The sequence below is a fragment of the Medicago sativa genome, chromosome 2 (genome assembly GCF_051527215.1).
Source record: "Medicago sativa cultivar Bolivia chromosome 2, Bolivia_mono, whole genome shotgun sequence".
Lineage (NCBI taxonomy): Eukaryota > Viridiplantae > Streptophyta > Magnoliopsida > Fabales > Fabaceae > Medicago > Medicago sativa.
Window position 1 is genome coordinate 55,414,761 of NC_140750.1, and position 19,504 is coordinate 55,434,264.

The following is a 19,504-nucleotide window of genomic DNA, read 5'->3' on the forward strand; positions in this document are numbered from 1 at the left end:
TAATTTTGCAATGTAGGGGGTACTAGGATGGAGTCTTATATAATGCTTTTGGTTTCTCGGGTAAAAATGCCAAAAGCAGGGTTCAAACGTTGTTATTAGAACTAACCACTACAGCAAGCAAATAATTCTGATAGTTTTGGGCAGTTATATTTGGCCTTCACGAAAATATTGACCAAACCCTGCCACTGATAAGGTGTTAAAGTTTTAGTCCCATTGTTTGAGCTAATTTAATAGTCCAAATGACGTTGTTTGCTTACACCATATGCACCATCTTTAATAAATAAAATACAGAGGAGACACTAATGATGATGATTCATTTACCTTTAAGATGAGAAGAAGCAACTCCTCGAGCTCTTGGCTATTAACATGATGACTAGTTGTTTTGATGGTACGATGACCCTCCACAATATTCCATTTTGCCTTGTATTACACCAAAAGCCAAATCAATATTCTTCATCTTGGGGGGGTAGGAGTATAATTAGGGTAGTATAAATTAGAATTTTCCACCTTCCTTCATTTTCTTTAAAATAAAACCAAAGCTATTGCTTGGCCCATTATAAAAATCACATCACAGTATATACATTTATCTTCTTCTTCAAAACCCTAAACCCATCTATCTGCATCTCTCTCTCTGTCCGTTTCCGCCGCAGCAGAGTTACCAATTCCTCCGATCTGCAACCATGGGACGAGTCCGAACGAAAACCGTGAAGAAATCCTCTCGTCAAGTCATTGAGCGTTATTACTCGAAGATGACACCCGATTTCCACACGAACAAGAAGATCGTCGAAGAAGTTGCTTTGATACCATCAAAGCGTCTTCGTAACAAGATCGCTGGTTTCTCCACTCATCTCATGAAGCGTATTCAAAAGGGACCTGTTCGTGGAATTTCATTGAAGCTGCAAGAGGAGGAGCGTGAGCGTCGTATGGATTTCGTTCCTGATGTTTCTGCCATTAGGACCGACTATATTGAGGTTGATAAGGAAACCCTTGACATGCTTGCTGCTCTTGGTATGTCCCAGATTCCCGGTGTTGTTGTTCAGGTTGATCCTGTTCAGCAGATCCCTGTTACTGGTGGTGTTGGAAGGAGGTTTTAATTTTTGATTATTTTTCTGTCATGCTAAGACTTTTAGATTTGATTTACTTTTGATGATTCAAAAATGTTATTTTCTGCTATATGATTTTGCTGATTTGCATGTTTGGTTTGGATTTATGCCTTCTATGTTCATGATTGTCTTTTAGAAGCTGAATGGATTTGATTTTCTATCCTTTGGGTTAGAAATTGGTTAGCTCAGTAATAAAATCAAATTTAGAATAGTGAAGATTCAATTTCAACTCTTTAATTTTCTCTCGAACCCCCTGACAAAAAGGGCTTTTAAAGTATCAAAATGGACTTTAAATTGTAAGGGCTTGTCATTTTGGTCCCTGAAATTGATTAGGTGCATCCTGAGGGAACAATTCTTCTCTAATGTTCTTTAAAAATGATACTTAGTTGCCATTCTTTGAGTTTCTCAAATGGTTCATTTTTCCTATTGCTGTTGATTTTGAATGTCTGCTTAAGTCTAGCATTCCTAAGTTCAAGTTGCATATAAATTCAACATCTACGTGTCTGAAATCTAAGAAGAGAAAAACAATTCTTATTAACAATGGTGTGTACAATAATGAGTGTAGTAAACTAATTTGAAGCTTTCAGCTTAAGGCACACTCATTTGTCGTTATAATTGTCTATTTCCTTGGAGTTTTTACTCTTAATTGTGGTTAGTTTAAGAGGACGAGTATTTTGTGTTTTTTTTTTTTTCCTTGTCGGTATACAGATTAAGATTTGAAAGTGGAATAATATGATAAATTACTTTGTGTGTATTCTTGTTTTGGATTTAATATTTAAACTTTCAAGTCTGCAATTAAAATTTGAATGTGCAATGATATGAGAAATGGCTTGTAGTTTTTAGTGTAATCTTGTTTTGGATTTAATATTTCAAGTCTGCAATTAAAAAATTTGTGTTAAAAGAATCTAATTTTTTTTTGAGATTTAAAAAAAAAAATTGAAGTTATTTTTGTTTGGCTACTATCAATAAAAAAATCCATTTTTTTTTAAAAAAAGAAGAGTTTTAACTTGTACATGTGTTACCTCATTGTTTTCGAAATAAAATAGATTTTGAGAAAAACTAATCCTAATAACTTTTCATTTTAGGGTCAAAATAGATTTTTTTTTTGATAAAATGATTTTTCTAAAAATCTTAAACAAACACTTCAAAATGAAAAAAGTGAACTTTTTAAGAAAAAAATCTGAAACACATGAAGCCTGAGTCAAATGTAGAAATTTTTTGTTGGAATTCGTGTATAGAATTTAATTTTTTTAACTTTTAATTAATTGAATGTATGAGTATTAATGAAATATTTCTAGTTTTAGGTTGTTTAATTAATTGAATGTATGAGTATTAATGAAATTCAGACGAGTCTTCCTAAATCATGTACTCCCTCCGTATTATTATAAATGTGTCATTTGAGTTGTGAATAGTTTTAAGAAACCGATTAGTTATGTTGATTTCGATGATAAAATGAATTTTATTTACTAAAATATTTTATTAATTATTTTTTTGTTGATAGACGAAATGACAATAATCATTGAAAATTTACACACAAATATGGAGGAGCCTAAGTTCAAACCGTAATCACATCGTTTGACATTGTAATTTCAACATTTTTGTTAGTTGAGTTAAGATTTTTAGACATACTTTATTATAGATGAACGTTTATAATCAGATGAAAGAGGTATGTTTCACATAAACTTATTAGGAGTCATTTCACTTTCAATCAATTACTCCCTTCGCCTTTCAATATAAGATAAGTTTGTCCCTACATATAACACCATTTATAAATTTTTAGATGCCCTAATTACTCCTTTTTTAATTATATCTCTTATTAATACTATCAATTGTCTTAGAATATGAATAATCACATTGAATATATTTAACCATAAAAGACAATTTAGTAATATTTACTCATTTTTTCTGACAAATTTATGGCTCAAACAATTTTTCTTAATACCTGTAATTTTTGTAAAATACTCTTATATTAAGGGATGGATGGAGTATATAATATGTATTGAGAAAAGTGTAAATTGCTATCAAAATTATCTATCAAATATACTAGTTTTATATTTAAGCGCACGCATAAAATTCAATTTGTTTAATAACAAATGTTGACTTGGTCATAAAAAAATAATTCTACCACATAATTATCATGAAAACGATTGGAATATCAGGTGATGATAACATGATAGAGATAGGAAAGATTAGGTGCATGAATTTAATTTGAACCTGTAACATTTTGTTCACATTGCTAGCCCCAAAAATCTTGTGGACACTGCCAAATTTGTGAGGTTCATCAGCTGGAAAATATGGAGCAAACACACAATCTTTAGCACATCTCCTTCTAAGAAGCTTGCATGCAGCACATGGTGACATTGTACCCTGTTTTCTACCACCATCCTTCATGTTCCTCCAATTACTAGAAGATAACGTAACTCAATATTTTGAATTGTTGATTTTTCCTTAAATTATTTGGAAGAAAAAAAAGTTAAGAGAGGGGAAGTGTGGACTTAAGGAGGGGAATGGTGGTGACTGGTGATGTTATTTATAGAGATGATATGTGTTGGACAACAAAAGAAGAGACTTTAGATTGTGTTGGACAAAAACATCCATGTTGATAAGATCTTTTACCCCACCTTACATATTATTTTTTGTCTCACAAATTTATTTTATTTTATTTTATTCTATTTTTCAATTTGATATCCTAATTAAGCTTTGATGGCTTCATGGTTTGAAATTGCTTCATTGAATTAATTTCAGGTGGTTTGGATTTCGGTTCACAACATGCCAACAATATTATTCTGTATGCAACAATAATTGATAGCTTACAAATTGTAGGGTTAATATTGTAGTGTTGTTCTCTTGAACATCAAGTATTGGTCCATCACTGTTTCTCATTGGCCTTGTGTTGTGCTTTTTCTTTAGATCCAAAAGGGGCACATGAATTTTTCATTTGTTCAATTCGTTAAAGATCTTTATAAGGTGATTAATACAGAATAGAGAACAAGTCACTTTTCATTAATTATAACCCTTATCAAATGATTCATAGGTTCCTTATAAAATGAACCCATGAAAATATTGGTCCATGATGGACCAATTTTTTCAATGGTTAGATTATATGAACCCCTAAATCTTATCATGGTCTATAAACATTAAATCTAACCCATCTTTTCTTATCATTTTATAAAAAATTCATTTTTATCCTTTATAATTCATTTTTCTTGACAAATTTGTTACAGTAATTTTTTGTTGTTGATATTTATACTTTTTTTAACGAATTTGTTAAGGTAATTGTTGGACAGCTGCATATTGTTATTTGATTTTATTTCTACGAAAGCGTACAAGTTTTTTCAAAAGAGAAAAGGACATTTTTTTTTTTTACAAATGGGAGAAAAGGTACATGTTATTTTTTTTTAAATAAGAAAAGGTACATTTTTTTTTGAAAGAAAAAATATACATGTTATTGTTACCTGATATACTTCAGGTACCGTTATCAATTATTTATTTATTTTCATTGTTTTTTTGGAATAGTCATATTATCCTTTCCAAAAGAATAATAATAGCAGTAATAATAAATAACACATTCTTTAACTGTTCATTGCTATCTTTTATAAATAATTAAAAAGCTTTTCATTGCTATGTTTAAGTAAATGAAAATAAATATAAAATAAATTTTTGTGAGTAAATATTAATTTAATATTATAATATAAAAGATGTGTTAAATTATTAAATTCTAAATATTGATTAAAAATGGTGGGTTTTCATTGAAAACAATTGAAGATTGAATGTTGAAATTTCTGAAAGAGAGAGAAGGCAAGAAAATATTTTAGAAAGAGTAAAGGAAATAATTAGATGTGTGAGATGTATTGTGTTATTATGTGTACATATAAATCCAATGACTATAAATATTGGTCCATTATGGACCAATACTTACACAAGTCCAGGCTAAATGACACCATGATTCATATTCATTTTTTACACATAAAAAAAAAAACATGTCTCCTTCGGTAAGAGACCTATTAAGATCGCCCACCGGAAACGGAGCCGGCAAATGGTAATACTAAAGCTTATACCCCAAATAAATAATGGTTAAATTGTTTTCTTATAAGAATAAAAGAAAATATAAATTGAAAGTCAATAAATTTTTTCCTTGTACTTATGGTCAGTACAATATCCAAGGTCTTAAATAGCTATCGCGGTCTAGGTTTGGGGTGTGTTAAGGTTTTACAATATCGGCTGCTATAGATGGCGTTGCAGATTACCGTCATCGCGGTGTGAATTATTTACAACAATGTACAACTCTTATTAAACTTATTTATAATGTATAATGTATAACCACTTAATTTCTTCATAGTTTCTTAAATGTAATTCATTTCATAATTTTATAATGAATTTGTTCTTCTAACAATCAAATTAACCACTAATAAATAGAGGTTTTAATGTTTTTAGAAGAGACAAGAGCATAAAAAATCAAATGAGATAATAAATTTGTTCCCTACATTTGTTGCGGCTGTAATGGAGTTTTGTCACGTTGTAACAGTGTTTAATCCGTGATTTTTGTACACTATACCAAAATGGAGAAAAATGGCAACAACGACCACCTATACCTTTATACTGCGGCCGTTTTCACAGCCATTTTTAAAACCTTGACCCTCTTTTCCATGGCGGCAGAATGAGACTTAGGTTGAAGGAGACCTATCCTTTTGCTTCTCCTTTTGTTCTTTCAAAAGAAGCACAACACTATACACTCTTGCAATTTTGATTTGAATCCCATTTAATGAGACATGTATTACCTTTGCAATGTTTTAAAAAGTGTAACAATTTTATTCGTTGAAATATATGGGATCCATCAAATGAAACGCATTGTGGAGTTGAGCTTTAACAAATGTAATAAAAAGTGGCAATTTTATTTTTTTGAGAGGAAAGTGGCAATTTTATTGAACAACTTTCTTGAGCAAGTGAAACTTATATACTCAAATCTCTATAATAAGAAGTGTAACAATTTCTATCGTTTCTTCTTTTAACATATACTCCCTCCGTCCCGCAATAGATGACCCATTTGAAAATGTGTAATTTTGACCTAACAACTTACTTTAACCATATTTTTCTACTAATATACAAAGATAAATAATATCATATAAGATGTCGTTAGATTTGTCTCGATGAGTATTTTCAAAATATCAAATTTTCATAATTTTTTCTAATATATTATTCAAGATATTTAATCTCAAAATTATGCATTGACATGCGTAATATGGTCAACTGTGTCAAGTATTATGGGACAGAGGGAGTATGTTTCTATACTCAATACAACATATCTCTTATAAAAAGGCGGATATAATCAAATGGATCTTCAAATGTAACCATCCCTTAGATACATGTATGGTGTGATCACGACTCACGAGGATGAAGATAAGGTGAAATTACTTAATGAGAAAACAATTAACCATTATTTGGGATGTAAGCTTCGGTATATGGCAGCTTCAGTATGAAAACCACGACCTCGAGAATAATCCTCGTGAATAATCTTTTTTGGATGTAAGCTAATTATTTCTACCGTTAAGGGAGTCATGAACGGCGTTAGAGGTTAAGGGAGGTGTGTGACAATTAATCAAATCTTAAGGAAGGTTAATGATTATTTAAAAACTAGAGGGAAGGTTTGTGACATTTAATCAAAACTTAAGGGAGGTTAATATCCATGTTGTCAAAGCGGAAATGCGGCACGGCGCGGCCACCCCACAAATTGGTGCGGTGCGGGAGCGAGGTGCGTAGCGGACGCTATTTTGTGGCATGGACACTAATATATTTAATACTAAAATACCATATTGTTCAAAATGAAATACTAAAATACCTTAAAGATTACTTAAAATTCATGAAGTATTCATAATTCATGAAGTTAACGTTTCAAAAATTATAAAACTACCCTTAAAACTGTTTGCGAAACTGTCTTTCTGCGTGGTGTGTGTAGCGGCTGCTTTGGCAACATCGAATCCCCCCACACTCCTGAATAGCGGGCCGCTTTTTCCGTCACGGCTAGGAGCGTTGGGCTGATTTTTTCCGCTCCGCTCCGCTATAGCGGGCGGCGCGGCCGCTATTGACAACAGAGGTTAATATAATTTTCCCTTAAATTATTATTAAAATAAAATTATAAAAAACAACGTAACAAACTTGAAGGAAGGAGAAAAGCACGCATAAGACATAGATAATTAGTATTAACATTAACAAAGTTCCATTGCAATCCACATGTTCAAACAAAGGACTAATCAGGCAATTCATATTCCTGATACAAAATAACGGGATGATTTACGACGAAATGAAATCCCAAATACCAAAGAGTTCATCCGATACATCACTTCTTTTCAATCTTAACAGCCTTCAAAGGCATCTTGACATCCAAATCATCGAAGCCTTCAAACACCTCAGACAAGTTCCTCTTATCAGAAACTGGGGTAACAACAGCACCAGCTACAAATTCAGCGGTCTCAGACACCAATTCATCATCAGTCTTGGAGGTATCAGCAACAAATTGTCCAGAGGTTGAATGAAGCACAGACTATAGAATTTAAGGGAATGAAACAAAACATAAGGACAATGAAATATTGTAATTCATGATAATTTTACATATAAACGACCATATATATTTCCAGATTGTCCTGATTGTTCTTTTCCATTTCATTTTAGTTGTTTTATATATTTCCAAAACCTTATCAAGTCTCGTGAAAATGCCGTTGTGCTGAATTCCTAAAACAGACATTCCAAACAAAACAATGCTTTGAAAATGCGCTTTGTTAGATATATCATATACGCGATTAATTTTTATGATTATCCTAATATTGAAGATTAAATCAGTGCATATCTCAACAACCTTAAACACACATACTGAGTAATAAACTTGGAACCTCCTTCCGCTGTTAGAATTTTCAGTGACATGTTATACATGTAAGTACAGGTAGGGGTGGGCAAAGTTCAGTTCAGACCCAAAACTGTGTCTGAACTGAACTGAACTGTTTTTCAGTTCGTTTGAACTGAACTATAATGAAACAATTCAAACCAAACTGAGCTGCTACTTCAAAATGGTGCACTGTTTCATTTGAAAAAAAAAAATGAACTGCTACTTCAAACAGTTTTTCCTAAAAGCAATCCAAATTAAGATCAAATCTCCAAAATGAATTAGATTAAAGTGCAGCGTTACACTTAAGTAAACCAACATCACAAATTCTCGATAAATCACTATATAACCAAAGAAAAAAAAGTTCTCCATCGATTAATCAGCAACCAACATCACAAATTCTCGATAAATCACTATATAACCAAAAAAATAAAAGAAGTTCTCCATCGATTAATCAACAACCAACATCAATCATCAAGATTAACCACACTAGCTGATGCCATTGCATAGGACGATGAAGAAATCATCTCTGCAAAAAAGATATTAAATGCTATTAGAAGTGATATTAAACACAAGAGTTCCAAATCATTAAAACCAGCTCTCAAAGAAGAGGATTGAAACTGCACCAAAATCAACAACACACAATCAAAGCACCAATGATTATGATCTTTTATGATACATGGTTTACCATACAAACAGGAGTTACTTATTAGTAGCAAGCACTTTAAAAACTACACCAGGAAAGTTCGATTTGCTTGTCCCTTATGTGGCATTAAATTACCATCTATTAACAAATATAAAGGTATTCAATATGAAACCAGTGACAGTTCAAAATGAAAGTCTACTACAAAGGTAACTATGAAAAATACTCGCATAGTTCAAAATGACAGTTCAAATGAGAGGGGACGTTATGGAAAATGAGGAGCAAAAGAAAGGAATAGGGGTCACCTTAAAAATAAGGGAAGGAGAATGCTAGGTCTCTCACTTTCATTTGAGACTAACTCGAAAAATGTACTAAAAGAGAACTCTGAAGAGTTTTAGAGGGTAATATTTCTCCATAGTAATGATAAATTGCTAGTCATATTCTTTTTCCTCCCATCCAAACTAAATCAAACCCTACTGTTTATGTTTCGGCCAAACTAAATCAGTAATACAGAAGTTTCAGAAGTTTTAAAACCAATTCATCTACAAATGAAACTACAATATATAAAATTAAACTTCATGATTGTGAACACTTTATTTCCCTATCACTATACAATGATCTTTCCCTTCACATGTAACTTATAAGGTGGTTGGAGGTTAAATTTCTTTACATTATAGTCTAGTATCAGTTCAACAAAAAAGCGACAAGTCGAGGCAGAAAAATTCATAAGCTTCTTTATTATTACACCAACATGGAAAGGAAATCAACAGAAAAATAAGGTCTAGTGCAATTCTTGAAAGTAACACAAGCTGCCACATAGGCCTACTTTATAACAATACAAGCTGCCACAAATGATATTATTCAACCAAAGTCCGATTTCATGTTCCAATTTACCTCAACACAATTAAAGCATGCAAGTAAAACAGGCAATTGAAATAACTGAACCATTTACCATTTTAAATTCCTAGAAACTTTGATCAGTTCATTTCATACTGATAATTATTCCTTTTTTATGCTATGCATTTTTCAACTTAGGAATACAGATGTTTATAGTAACAACATTAGGAATCTTAAAATAGTAATAATAAGCTGTTATCAACTTATAAGCTGTTATCAACTTACTTCTATAAGCTCTTCAAGATAACTTATGAAAATAAGTTATATAAAAACCGTTTGACTTAGTGAAAAACTAATGCATACAGTCTAAATCAAGGACAATTTCTCCACCATTTCTTAAATATTCAAATCTGCTGAGATTATTCATGCTTCTTCGACATAAGCTCTTTTCAATGAAACTAAAGCCACACTAGACAATGCTTATTAAACAAACTTGGTGAAAAACACAACAAACCAAACAAAAACATTATGAAATTTTGACCTATATGAATTTTCAGAAGAAACCCATGTAAATCAATCATGCATAGCTGTAGACTGTCCCTTCAAACTTCCACTCTCGATAACTAAAGATTCCACAGTCCAAACCATTCCTTCCCTATTATTATGTAATCCTAATATTAACGGATAGTGCATCATACTTCTGTTACTAACTGACTCAATCCCAGCTAAAGTATCAAACAAATATCACATAATCTAATCATCTTTAAGACTAAGGCAAGTCCTTTGTATCGAACATCAAACATAAAACCAGAATTTTCAAGGAATATTTTTTTCTTTCGCCATTTGTTAACTAGCTCATTCGCCGTCGTCTAAAACCTTATCTATTTCTCAGTTGAGAAATATATAAGCTCTGTTTTCAACAAAAAACCTGGAATTCAGTCCTCTACACTCCACATTTTACCAAACCATAAAACCCACCAAAATATGTATCCCCATAGTACCCTATTTAATTTCTACAATGAAGATATCAAACACTTTTACTACTCCACAAAAAAAAAAAAAAAAAAAAAAAACAGCCAAAGAAAACTCACTTTCTTCTCGTTGAAGTTCATCATCTCAATTGCTAATTGTTCTTCAAGTTCCTTCATCCAAATGATAGCATGAACTCTTTGTTTCATCATAAGATGATGATCTGAGAGCTTCTCAATGGTATAAATCTCACGCGATTGAATATGCTTATCATATATCCTTTGTTTTTCCATCTCCAACACATTAGAACCTCGCCAATGCCCAGACTCATCTTCTATTTTCTGTAATAATCAGCTTCGCTAAATAAAAAAAAGAAACAAGTATCTGGACCAAGAAAAATTGTGATTAATATAATATAATACCTCAAGTTTTTTCTCCATTATTCGGAGATTAGAGAGCGTAGCAATGGTATAATGGATCCGAGTGACCATAGCAATGGTCTACCTTTAAGCCAGTGGAGCAGGTGGATGGTATTTTCCAGTTAGGGTTGTCAGAGGGTCCGATGCCGGAAATTGGGATGGAGAATGTTCTTAAAGGAACGATATTTGAATAGCGGAGGTCAGAGGTGAGGTGGCGTGTGACGGAGATTAGGCGGCGGTTGATGGTTTGCATTGTGAACGCGGAGGGTGTTGATGGAGTTGCGAGTGAGAGAGAGAGAGAGAGAGAGAGAGGAATGGAGTCTAGAGATGTGTGTAGGAATGGAGTGTGATAATTTCAAGGTGCGGTTTTGTGTCGGGTTGGGTTTGTTCGGGTCGTAGGTTTAGCGGTTCGGAAGTTGGAATCCAGACTCTTCACACAAAAGAACATCAACCAGAAAGAAAAAAAAATCAAAATTTAAAAGAAAGGACAACAAAAACGTGAAGATTCTCTTTTTATTTTTCAGATTTAAGAAGAAAAATAAACAGATCATTATCCTTTGTTTTATCACTTCAATCACTATTGCAAGAAATTCGTCCTTCAATTTGCAAGGACAGGCTAAATTCATCCATCAATTTGTCGAAATATCACATTAGTTCAAGAGTTGTCAAATATGAATCAAATTAGTCCCTTCATCAAGTTGGTATGTTAACGGTGTTGACGTGTTAACCTCTCACAAGGCTTGTCATGTCAGATGTCACACAAGCAGGGACTAAGTTGGCCGAAAGTGACAAAATTTCCAAGGACCAATTGATTGATTTGCAGAAAATTGGAACCCAAATTTGCAGAAAAATGGTCGTTATACAACGACTCTTTCTTCCCCAAATCTATAAAATTTGAACCCTAATTTTACAGTTTGTCATCCAGAGTCCAATATCCCCAAAATTTATGTCAAAATATTTTCATCAAATTATTTGTCTATGTATCAAATCGATCCCTACATTATATAAAAATATCATCAAATATGTCTTTGAATTCGTTAAACATATGTCAATGTGATCTTTGATGCATATATGTGCTGAACAAAGTAAAAAAGTAAAGAGACACAATTTCATTGTTGAAAATACCATCAAATAAGCCATAATTAAGTAATTGCACTACAAGTGTGGGAATATTACATATGAAAAAAGCAACCAAACTATGGGGCATTAACAAGTCATAAGTCATACATTCCATGTTCTTAAATATTACATAGCAAAAAAAAAAAAAAACAACTATGGGCATAATTTAAACAAGTCCAAAAGCATAATTTAAACAGTCATCATTGCATCACTTCTTTGAAAATTATGGGATTGGGATAAACTCAATGAATTGTGGTTGAGTAGAACCGGATTGCCCATAACTTGGATATGGTACTTTAATAACTCCAGGAGCAGTTGGATTTTGTGGAGCAGGACCCCTAACTAGTCATCTCATGTCATATCTCCTTGTACTCACTGCTTGCAATAAAATCAATCAAATCAGTCCCTAAATTATTAAAAAATTTCAATCAAATCAGTCCCTAAATTATAACACTCACTATCAAATCGATCCTTATTTTTTATGAGCCATACCTGTCCAAAAATTGCCTCATTTGTAACAGCATTGATGACATGAATTGCCTCATTAGCAACAATATTTCCAGCATTTTGAACCTGAGCATCATTATCAACAACATTCTTTTGTTGCACCTCAATAGCAACAACATTCTCTTGCACATCATTATCCACACCTACCACATTTCTGCAACATTCTCTTGCACATCATTATCCACACCTTCCACATTCTCTTGCACATCAATCTAATCTTTTGGTATCCTAGAAACACCTTGCTTCACACAACCTCTTAAGTTATGACTAAACAGTCTGCATCTAGCGAAAACAAAAACAAAATGCCCAAGCAAATGCAGTAAATGAAGATGATATTATTGTTAGTTTATGTTTTGATGATGTCTGAATTGATTCAAATATCCCCGTATGAAGATTGATACGATTCAAACTCTTATGAATCAATTCAATCAGACTCATAAAAGTTTTTATGATACGATTCAATATAATTTGAATCGGTTCACTGTGATGCTAGTCATGAAACCCATGAATCGATTCAAACATCACAAGGAAGGGTTTTGACACACAAAAATGAAGTTTTCTAAACACGACACCACACAAGACATCAAGGGATCACATGACATAATGAGATATGGTTTGCTTGGTGCGTTAACAAGTTTCTAAGCTAGAACTAATCAACATAATGAACAACATCAAATAACCTAGCTATCCAGACATCATCAAAACATAAACTAACAATAATATCATCTTCATTTACTGCATTTACTTGGGCATTTTGTTTTTGTTTTCGCTAGATGCGGACTGTTTGATCATTTAGCTGTCTGAATTGATTCACACATTAAGTGAATCGATTCACTGTGTTGTTTTTGGCCGAAATTTTGCACTTGCCATCCTTTTCTATATATACACACTTCCTCGTAACACCCAAAATATTGAATCATTTGCATCTATTCTCTCCAGGTCTCAAAAACTCATTGTTCATAAATTCTTCAACATTAAACACTTTTTCTTAGAATCACTTTGTACTTTGAGTCATATGATTTGCTAGGGTGCTAATATGGATTGTAACTAACACTACCAATGAAAGCAATGAAATTTGTAATAATATGTTTTTAATAGAAACAATTTTTATGAAGCAATGGTTGGTAACTAACACTACCAATTAAAAACCACTATCTATTTCAATGGTTGGTAATATGTGGCTAGTACTTTGAGTCATATGATTTGCTAGGGTGCTAATATGGATTGTAACTAACACTACCAATGAAAGCAATGAAATTTGTAATAATATGTTTTTAATAGAAACAATTTTTATGAAGCAATGGTTAGTAACTAACACTACCAATTAAAAACCACTCCACTTTAATAGGTGCTAATTTATTTTTATTACTTTGTTCACTTTCAATCTATTTTAAAAGCAATGGTTTTTATAGATTGAAAGTGAACAAATAAAATAGTGGGAATCTCAAACTGGAGGCAAAAAAATCAAACTGAAATTTGTAACTTCTACAGGAAGCCTTTAAAATTTTAAAGGTTCAGACTACAAATTGGTTTGCACAATACGTTGAAAACGCTGCAAAAATAAATAATAAATAGACATCATACAAAACCCATAAGCATCATGAAAAATAAAATAGAGGAGATAAATGACCGTTTTAAGATCATGCACCTAAGATAGAGGAGAACAATCAAGAAGATGACATAAAGAAGCAAATGAGAGGCGTGAAGCTGTAGAAGATATGAGGAAAAATGATATTCTTAGAAAATGAACAAAATCAATTAAGCATGACATACATTAATCTTTTCCTCTTTGGTTTTCAAACAGAGAAGAAAAAAGGAAGGAAATAAGAACAAAAACAGATATTATTCAATTTATAACTTCCACATATATTATTCAATCTTTACCACAAGATGAATTAAAAGTTTAATATTCTCTACAATATTGATGATTCTTTTTCGCAAGATGAGGATATAGTCATAAATTATTGGTACATGTCATACTTTTTAATTTATAGAGTTAACCAGAGTTGATCTTTGCAAAATCAAGAGTCTTCTTTCCTTTATGAGAACTCCCAAAAAAGTTGTCTACATAATCCTGCCACAAAACTTCTCTATATTCAGCCAATCCATCTTTCTTCACCAATTCTGGTAATGGTCCAATCATCTCTGTTGGCATAGGATGAGTGAAAAATGGAATTGATACTCTGGATTGAGTGGATGTTGTCATTACTCGATGTTCACAACTCTTGTACTTTCCATTGCTTAGTATCTTAAATTAAAATAGCAGAAGGCTTATTAGTAATTGGTATCTAAAATTACCATAGTTCACTAGTACATATTCATGGTTCTATATGTAAAAATGATATATTTATATTATAGGAGCCCACCAAGTGCAACCCATCAAATGAGTTATATATGTCAACAAAGTTATATGTTTATATTGTTGAGACTTGAAAGAGTACATTATAAAAAAAAAATGTTGACTAATGTACAAATACTATAACATATCAGGACTGTTTTGAAAAGAAAAAAAAATAGGAAACAATTTGAGATTCACTCACATTTTATAACTTAATAATGAATTTCAAACTCAGATTTTAGATGGTCTTAAAAATTCCGAAATTTTGATAAAAGCACCTCTTCAAATTTCTTCATTTCGAATATTATCCAAACAAACTAATTTATATTAAAATTTTTGATTTATCCTATAAAATTATACTGCTTGGTAAAATTCTTTTATCCAAACATGCTTTTAAAATTTGAAGTTATGTACATTTTTTGTTCTCAAAAGCCTAGCGGTGATTAGGGGTGTAAGTGATTCGGACAAAACCAACGAAACCGAAAGTCCAAACCGAACCAAATCGAAAAAATATCCGACCTTGTTTGGTTCGGTTTGAAACCGATCCGAACCAATCGAAACCGATCTAGTTTGGTTTGGTTCATGGTTTTTCATTTCGAGATCCGTGAAACCAATAAACCAATCCGATGATAACCACACTCCTTATTTTACTAATATTATCCTACCTCACACAAACTTATGGTTTAGGCCCAAAATTAAAGTCAAACATAAAATACTTTTTAATCCATTCACTTTATCTCATCATCATCATCATCATCATCATCTCATCTCAACTCTTTCATTTCTACTAAAAAATAAACCATAGCTGTCAACCACGCCAAACCCATTGTTCATCGCCACCGGTCACCGCTGAGATTGTTCATCTCTTGGTTAGTTTTATCATGTTTATGCCATTGATTTATACTCATTATATTTCATTGTTTTCCATGTTCATTTTCTATGCCATTGATTTATACACGTTTTCCATGTTTTTTTTGGAATTTTTGTGTTTGTTGATGAATGATGCATGTATGGATCATGGATAATTGAAATATTTGAGTTTGATGAAGTTGTTTTTGTAGAATGATTGATAAATGAATCTTGGATCATATGTATGAAATATTAAGTAAGGTTAGTTATAAAAAGTTATTTGAAAAATAGAGAACATGAAAAAACAAAATATGAAATACGATTATATAAAATTCTATGAAATATTTTGTGAGAATATGAATTTTTTTAATTGTATTTTTAAACAAACCGATCAACCGAACCAATCCAAACCGAACCAAACCGATTAATTTGGTTCGGTTTCTTTTTTGAAAAACAGTGAAAACCAAACCAATCCAAACCGATGAAGGTTTCATCGGTTCGGACATTTTTATGACTGAAAACCAATCCAAACCGAACCGTTACACCCCTAGCGGTGATATTCACATATTAAGTGTTAAGAAATGAAAAATTGTTGTTTCAAACATGCGTCTCAATATATCAAATTAATGTCCATGTAATCTTTTACTATTTAAATTGTAGAATATGTACTTTAATCTTATATTTCAATATATCAAACCTGTAAGGCATCACCAACATTGATGACTAAAGCTCCAGGGATCGGTGGAATTTCCAGCCATTCTCCTTGTCCAACATCATTGTCATCCTCTACTTTAACATGTAAACCACCAACTCCATCTTGAAGCAACACTGTGATGCTCCCTGTGTCTGTATGTTGCCCTGCACCCACAGTAAGATCTGGATTTGGGCATGCTGGGTAGTAGTTCATGTTAACCGTCTTCAAACCAATAAGACTTTCAATTTTTGAGTCATCTACTTTCACTCCTAGCTTACCAATTAATATTTCTAAAATGTCTCTAACTATCTTTGATGATAACTTGAAATATTCAAGTGCAACTTCCCTGCAAAAATGGAAATATTTAATTTAACAAGACTCTTATGTGTCTTTATGTTAGTTGTCTCAATAAAATAATGGAAGTTACAAAATTTATGTGATGCTTTTTTAAAAATATTTAGCTTTTTGATTAAGTAAAGAAGGGCACAATTATAAACAAAATATCTTAAATAAAGGGTATAGTCAAAAGAAAAATTATTACACCGAAACATATTCCCTCTATCTCAAGATAATAGTCGTTTATGGTAAAATATTTGTTGAAACACTAGTTAATTCTAGTGAAAAGTTGGATAGAAAAACATTATGTAAGAACTAGTGTGTGACTTAAAAATGTCCCACATTGGTGAGTCACACCAACTAGCAAGTGTTTATATAAGGGTGGGGTGACCTCCAAGGGTGTGCCTTTGCGAACGGGTGAGCGCTTAGAAAAACATATATATCACGCGCGACGACGTCGTCCAGCCGGGCTTGGGTCGACGACGTCGTCCAGCCGGGCTTGGGTCAAAAGATATATATTTTTTTTGTCACTTGAAAATGATAAATTAATTAATTAATTAATCATTATCCTGATATATCCAACTAAGAAGCAAAAACGCGTTAGCTAACTTAATCCTTAAGTCACTCGTTTTTTGTTACGAACTCTGCCTATAAAAGGAGACCTCCAAGGGTGTGCCCTTGGGGTACCCACTTTTGCGAACGGGTGAGCGCTTAGAAAAACATATATATCACGCGCGACGACGTCGTCCAGCCGGGCTTGGGTCAAAAGATATTTTTTTTTGTCACTTGAAAATGATAAATTAATTAATTAATTAATCATTATCTGGATATATCCAACTAAGAAGCAAAAACGCGTTAGCTAACTTAATCCTTAAGTCACTCGTTTTTTTGTTACCAACTCTGCCTATAAAAGGAGAGCTCCCCCACTCATTCTTTACACCGAAATTCACAGTTGATGATTCTTGTGTTTTTCCTCTCTTCTCCCTTTGACTTGTGTTAACGAGTCATTCTTCTGCTTTTACTCCTTTTTGTCCCTTCGGTTTCGATAAGAGTGGTTACGTACCATATTAAGTGGTTTTAATCGAACGATTAAGCCATATTTTGAGGTTTATATTCTCGAACAATTACATACTGTGTACTACGTAATTGAACAGTGATATGGGCTGTTTTATCCTGGAGGCGGCGCGGTTGTTAGTCTACCTTGCACAAACTTGGGTAGTGCCGCGAAACGGCTTAAAGAGAGCGACCTGGTCGTGACTCAACCCGGTAATTCCTTTCGTAGTAATTTCTGATTTTTAAAACACGAAAACAACAATATCTTGTTCACCACTTTTTTTTTACTTCAACTGTTATTCGGTTTGACTTGAATCAGTCCCACTAAAACAAATTTAATGTTAAATGCAATGTTATTCACATATTCCAAAAAAATAAATGGTTGGACTCAGGTGATAAATGAGACCATAAATAAATTAAAAAAAGGAGCAGGGCTAAAGATCCCGAATGAATATATCGTGAAAATTCAAGAAGGCATATGTGTATAGCATGTATTGGTGAACGGTCCGGATTTGGTAGAATAAAGGAGGTAGTGGTGTCAATTTTTTTTTTTTATCAACTAGCTACAGTTATCGGGATAAATTCTTTATAATTTTTTCGGGAACTTTATCATTTCCGAAAAAAAAGAGAAATCGTTTGAAAGAACACAATAACGAATGTTTAAGGCCAATTTCGTCTTGGTGTCTGGTTTCTTAGTGGCTATCCTAGGCTTGGGGGTGTTTATTGTCGCTGTTGTGTTTGTTTTTGTGTGGGTGGCTCTTATTTGTTTGTTGTTCTCACATGTAACTTTTTGTTCTGTAATGAGAAAAAAATCATATATTCCAAGGATTAAAAGAAAGGACTTACTTGCACACATTAGGCCAATATTGAAGAGCATCTTCATCACTACTATACTCCATAACAATATAGTCTTTCCATTCCAGCACATTTTCTTTCTCTGGAGCAAAGCTAGTCCCATATCTCATCTTTAAACTTTTTCCACAAACAACTTTCTTCTCTGGTGGCATATTGAAAAATGTGTGTGCTGAATCTTTAAGTGATTCCATTAAATCTAAAGGAACACAATGATTCACTACTTGAAAGAATCCAAGAGTTTCAGCTGCTCTAACAATCTCATCCACCACTTTTTCATGTTCTTTTCCATTCAGCTTTGATAAGTCAATTGGTGGCATATCACATGGTTTTGTTTCTAGTTTGTTGATTCTTTTATTTATGGGTTGTATGTAGATCTTTGGAACTTCTGATAAACCTGAATCTACCAAGCCTTTAACTCCATTCCCATTTCGTACAACAAAGTTGTACAATGATTTTGAAGAGTTTAAAACTGGAGCCATGAAAATGTGCAATTATCTTGTGATTGTGTGTTGGACATAGATCAAATTTGTAAGATGAAAAGGAGAGAAGGAAAAATGGTTAAGCTTTTATCTGACACTACCAACACTTAGTAGGACCGAAAGGTACATTGGTGATAAAGCAACAAATAAATATGGCCAGTCAATTCCTTGTGTACTAATGGGAAATCAAGCTGCGTACGTAACCCCTGCCCGAAGTCACCCAAATAGGCCCCCTACGCAAAAATGATGAAGGTGAGAAAAACATGAGAAATTTGGTTTGAATTGGGTTGGACACATTTTGAATCATCTCTTGTTATGATCACAAATAGACAATTAAGTAACGACTGAAAGTAAATAGATAAGGGATAAAAGACGGTACAACAAAGTTATCCTTTTTTGAGTAGGCTTCAAGAGAGAGAAACTTGGGAA

At 32.6% G+C, this 19,504-nt stretch overlaps 3 protein-coding genes across 4 annotated transcripts; 1 reads left to right on the forward strand and 2 right to left on the reverse strand.

Annotated features, from left to right (window-relative positions):
* The first annotated feature begins 24 nt into the window (after nt 1-24).
* LOC146949048 (small ribosomal subunit protein eS17-like) lies at nt 25-1,193 on the forward strand. Its single transcript, XM_085745155.1, has one exon. The coding sequence runs from the start codon at nt 681-683 to the stop codon at nt 1,092-1,094; it is 414 nt and encodes a 137-aa protein (XP_085601281.1). The 5' UTR covers nt 25-680; the 3' UTR covers nt 1,095-1,193.
* A 6,094-nt stretch (nt 1,194-7,287) lies between these two features.
* On the reverse strand, nt 7,288-11,484 carry LOC146949049 (uncharacterized). Of its 2 annotated transcripts, none has more exons than XM_085745152.1 (3): nt 10,849-11,173; nt 10,549-10,767; nt 7,288-7,641 (listed from the first exon to the last, which is right to left on the reverse strand). In XM_085745152.1, exons 1-3 carry the CDS (start codon nt 10,915-10,917, stop codon nt 7,438-7,440), a joined length of 492 nt encoding a protein of 163 aa, XP_085601278.1. In that variant the 5' UTR covers nt 10,918-11,173; the 3' UTR covers nt 7,288-7,437. The 2 variants fall into 2 exon arrangements, 1 of the variants encoding a protein (XP_085601278.1); XR_015027131.1 differs by lacking the exon at nt 7,288-7,641 and adding an exon at nt 8,235-8,506 and having other exon boundaries at nt 10,849-11,484.
* A 2,811-nt stretch (nt 11,485-14,295) lies between these two features.
* LOC146949050 (scopoletin 8-hydroxylase-like) lies at nt 14,296-19,131 on the reverse strand. Its single transcript, XM_085745157.1, has 3 exons — nt 18,588-19,131; nt 16,356-16,698; nt 14,296-14,719 (listed from the first exon to the last, which is right to left on the reverse strand). The coding sequence occupies exons 1-3, from the start codon at nt 19,073-19,075 to the stop codon at nt 14,468-14,470; spliced, it is 1,083 nt and encodes a 360-aa protein (XP_085601283.1). The 5' UTR covers nt 19,076-19,131; the 3' UTR covers nt 14,296-14,467.
* Between the last annotated feature and the right edge of the window lie 373 nt (nt 19,132-19,504).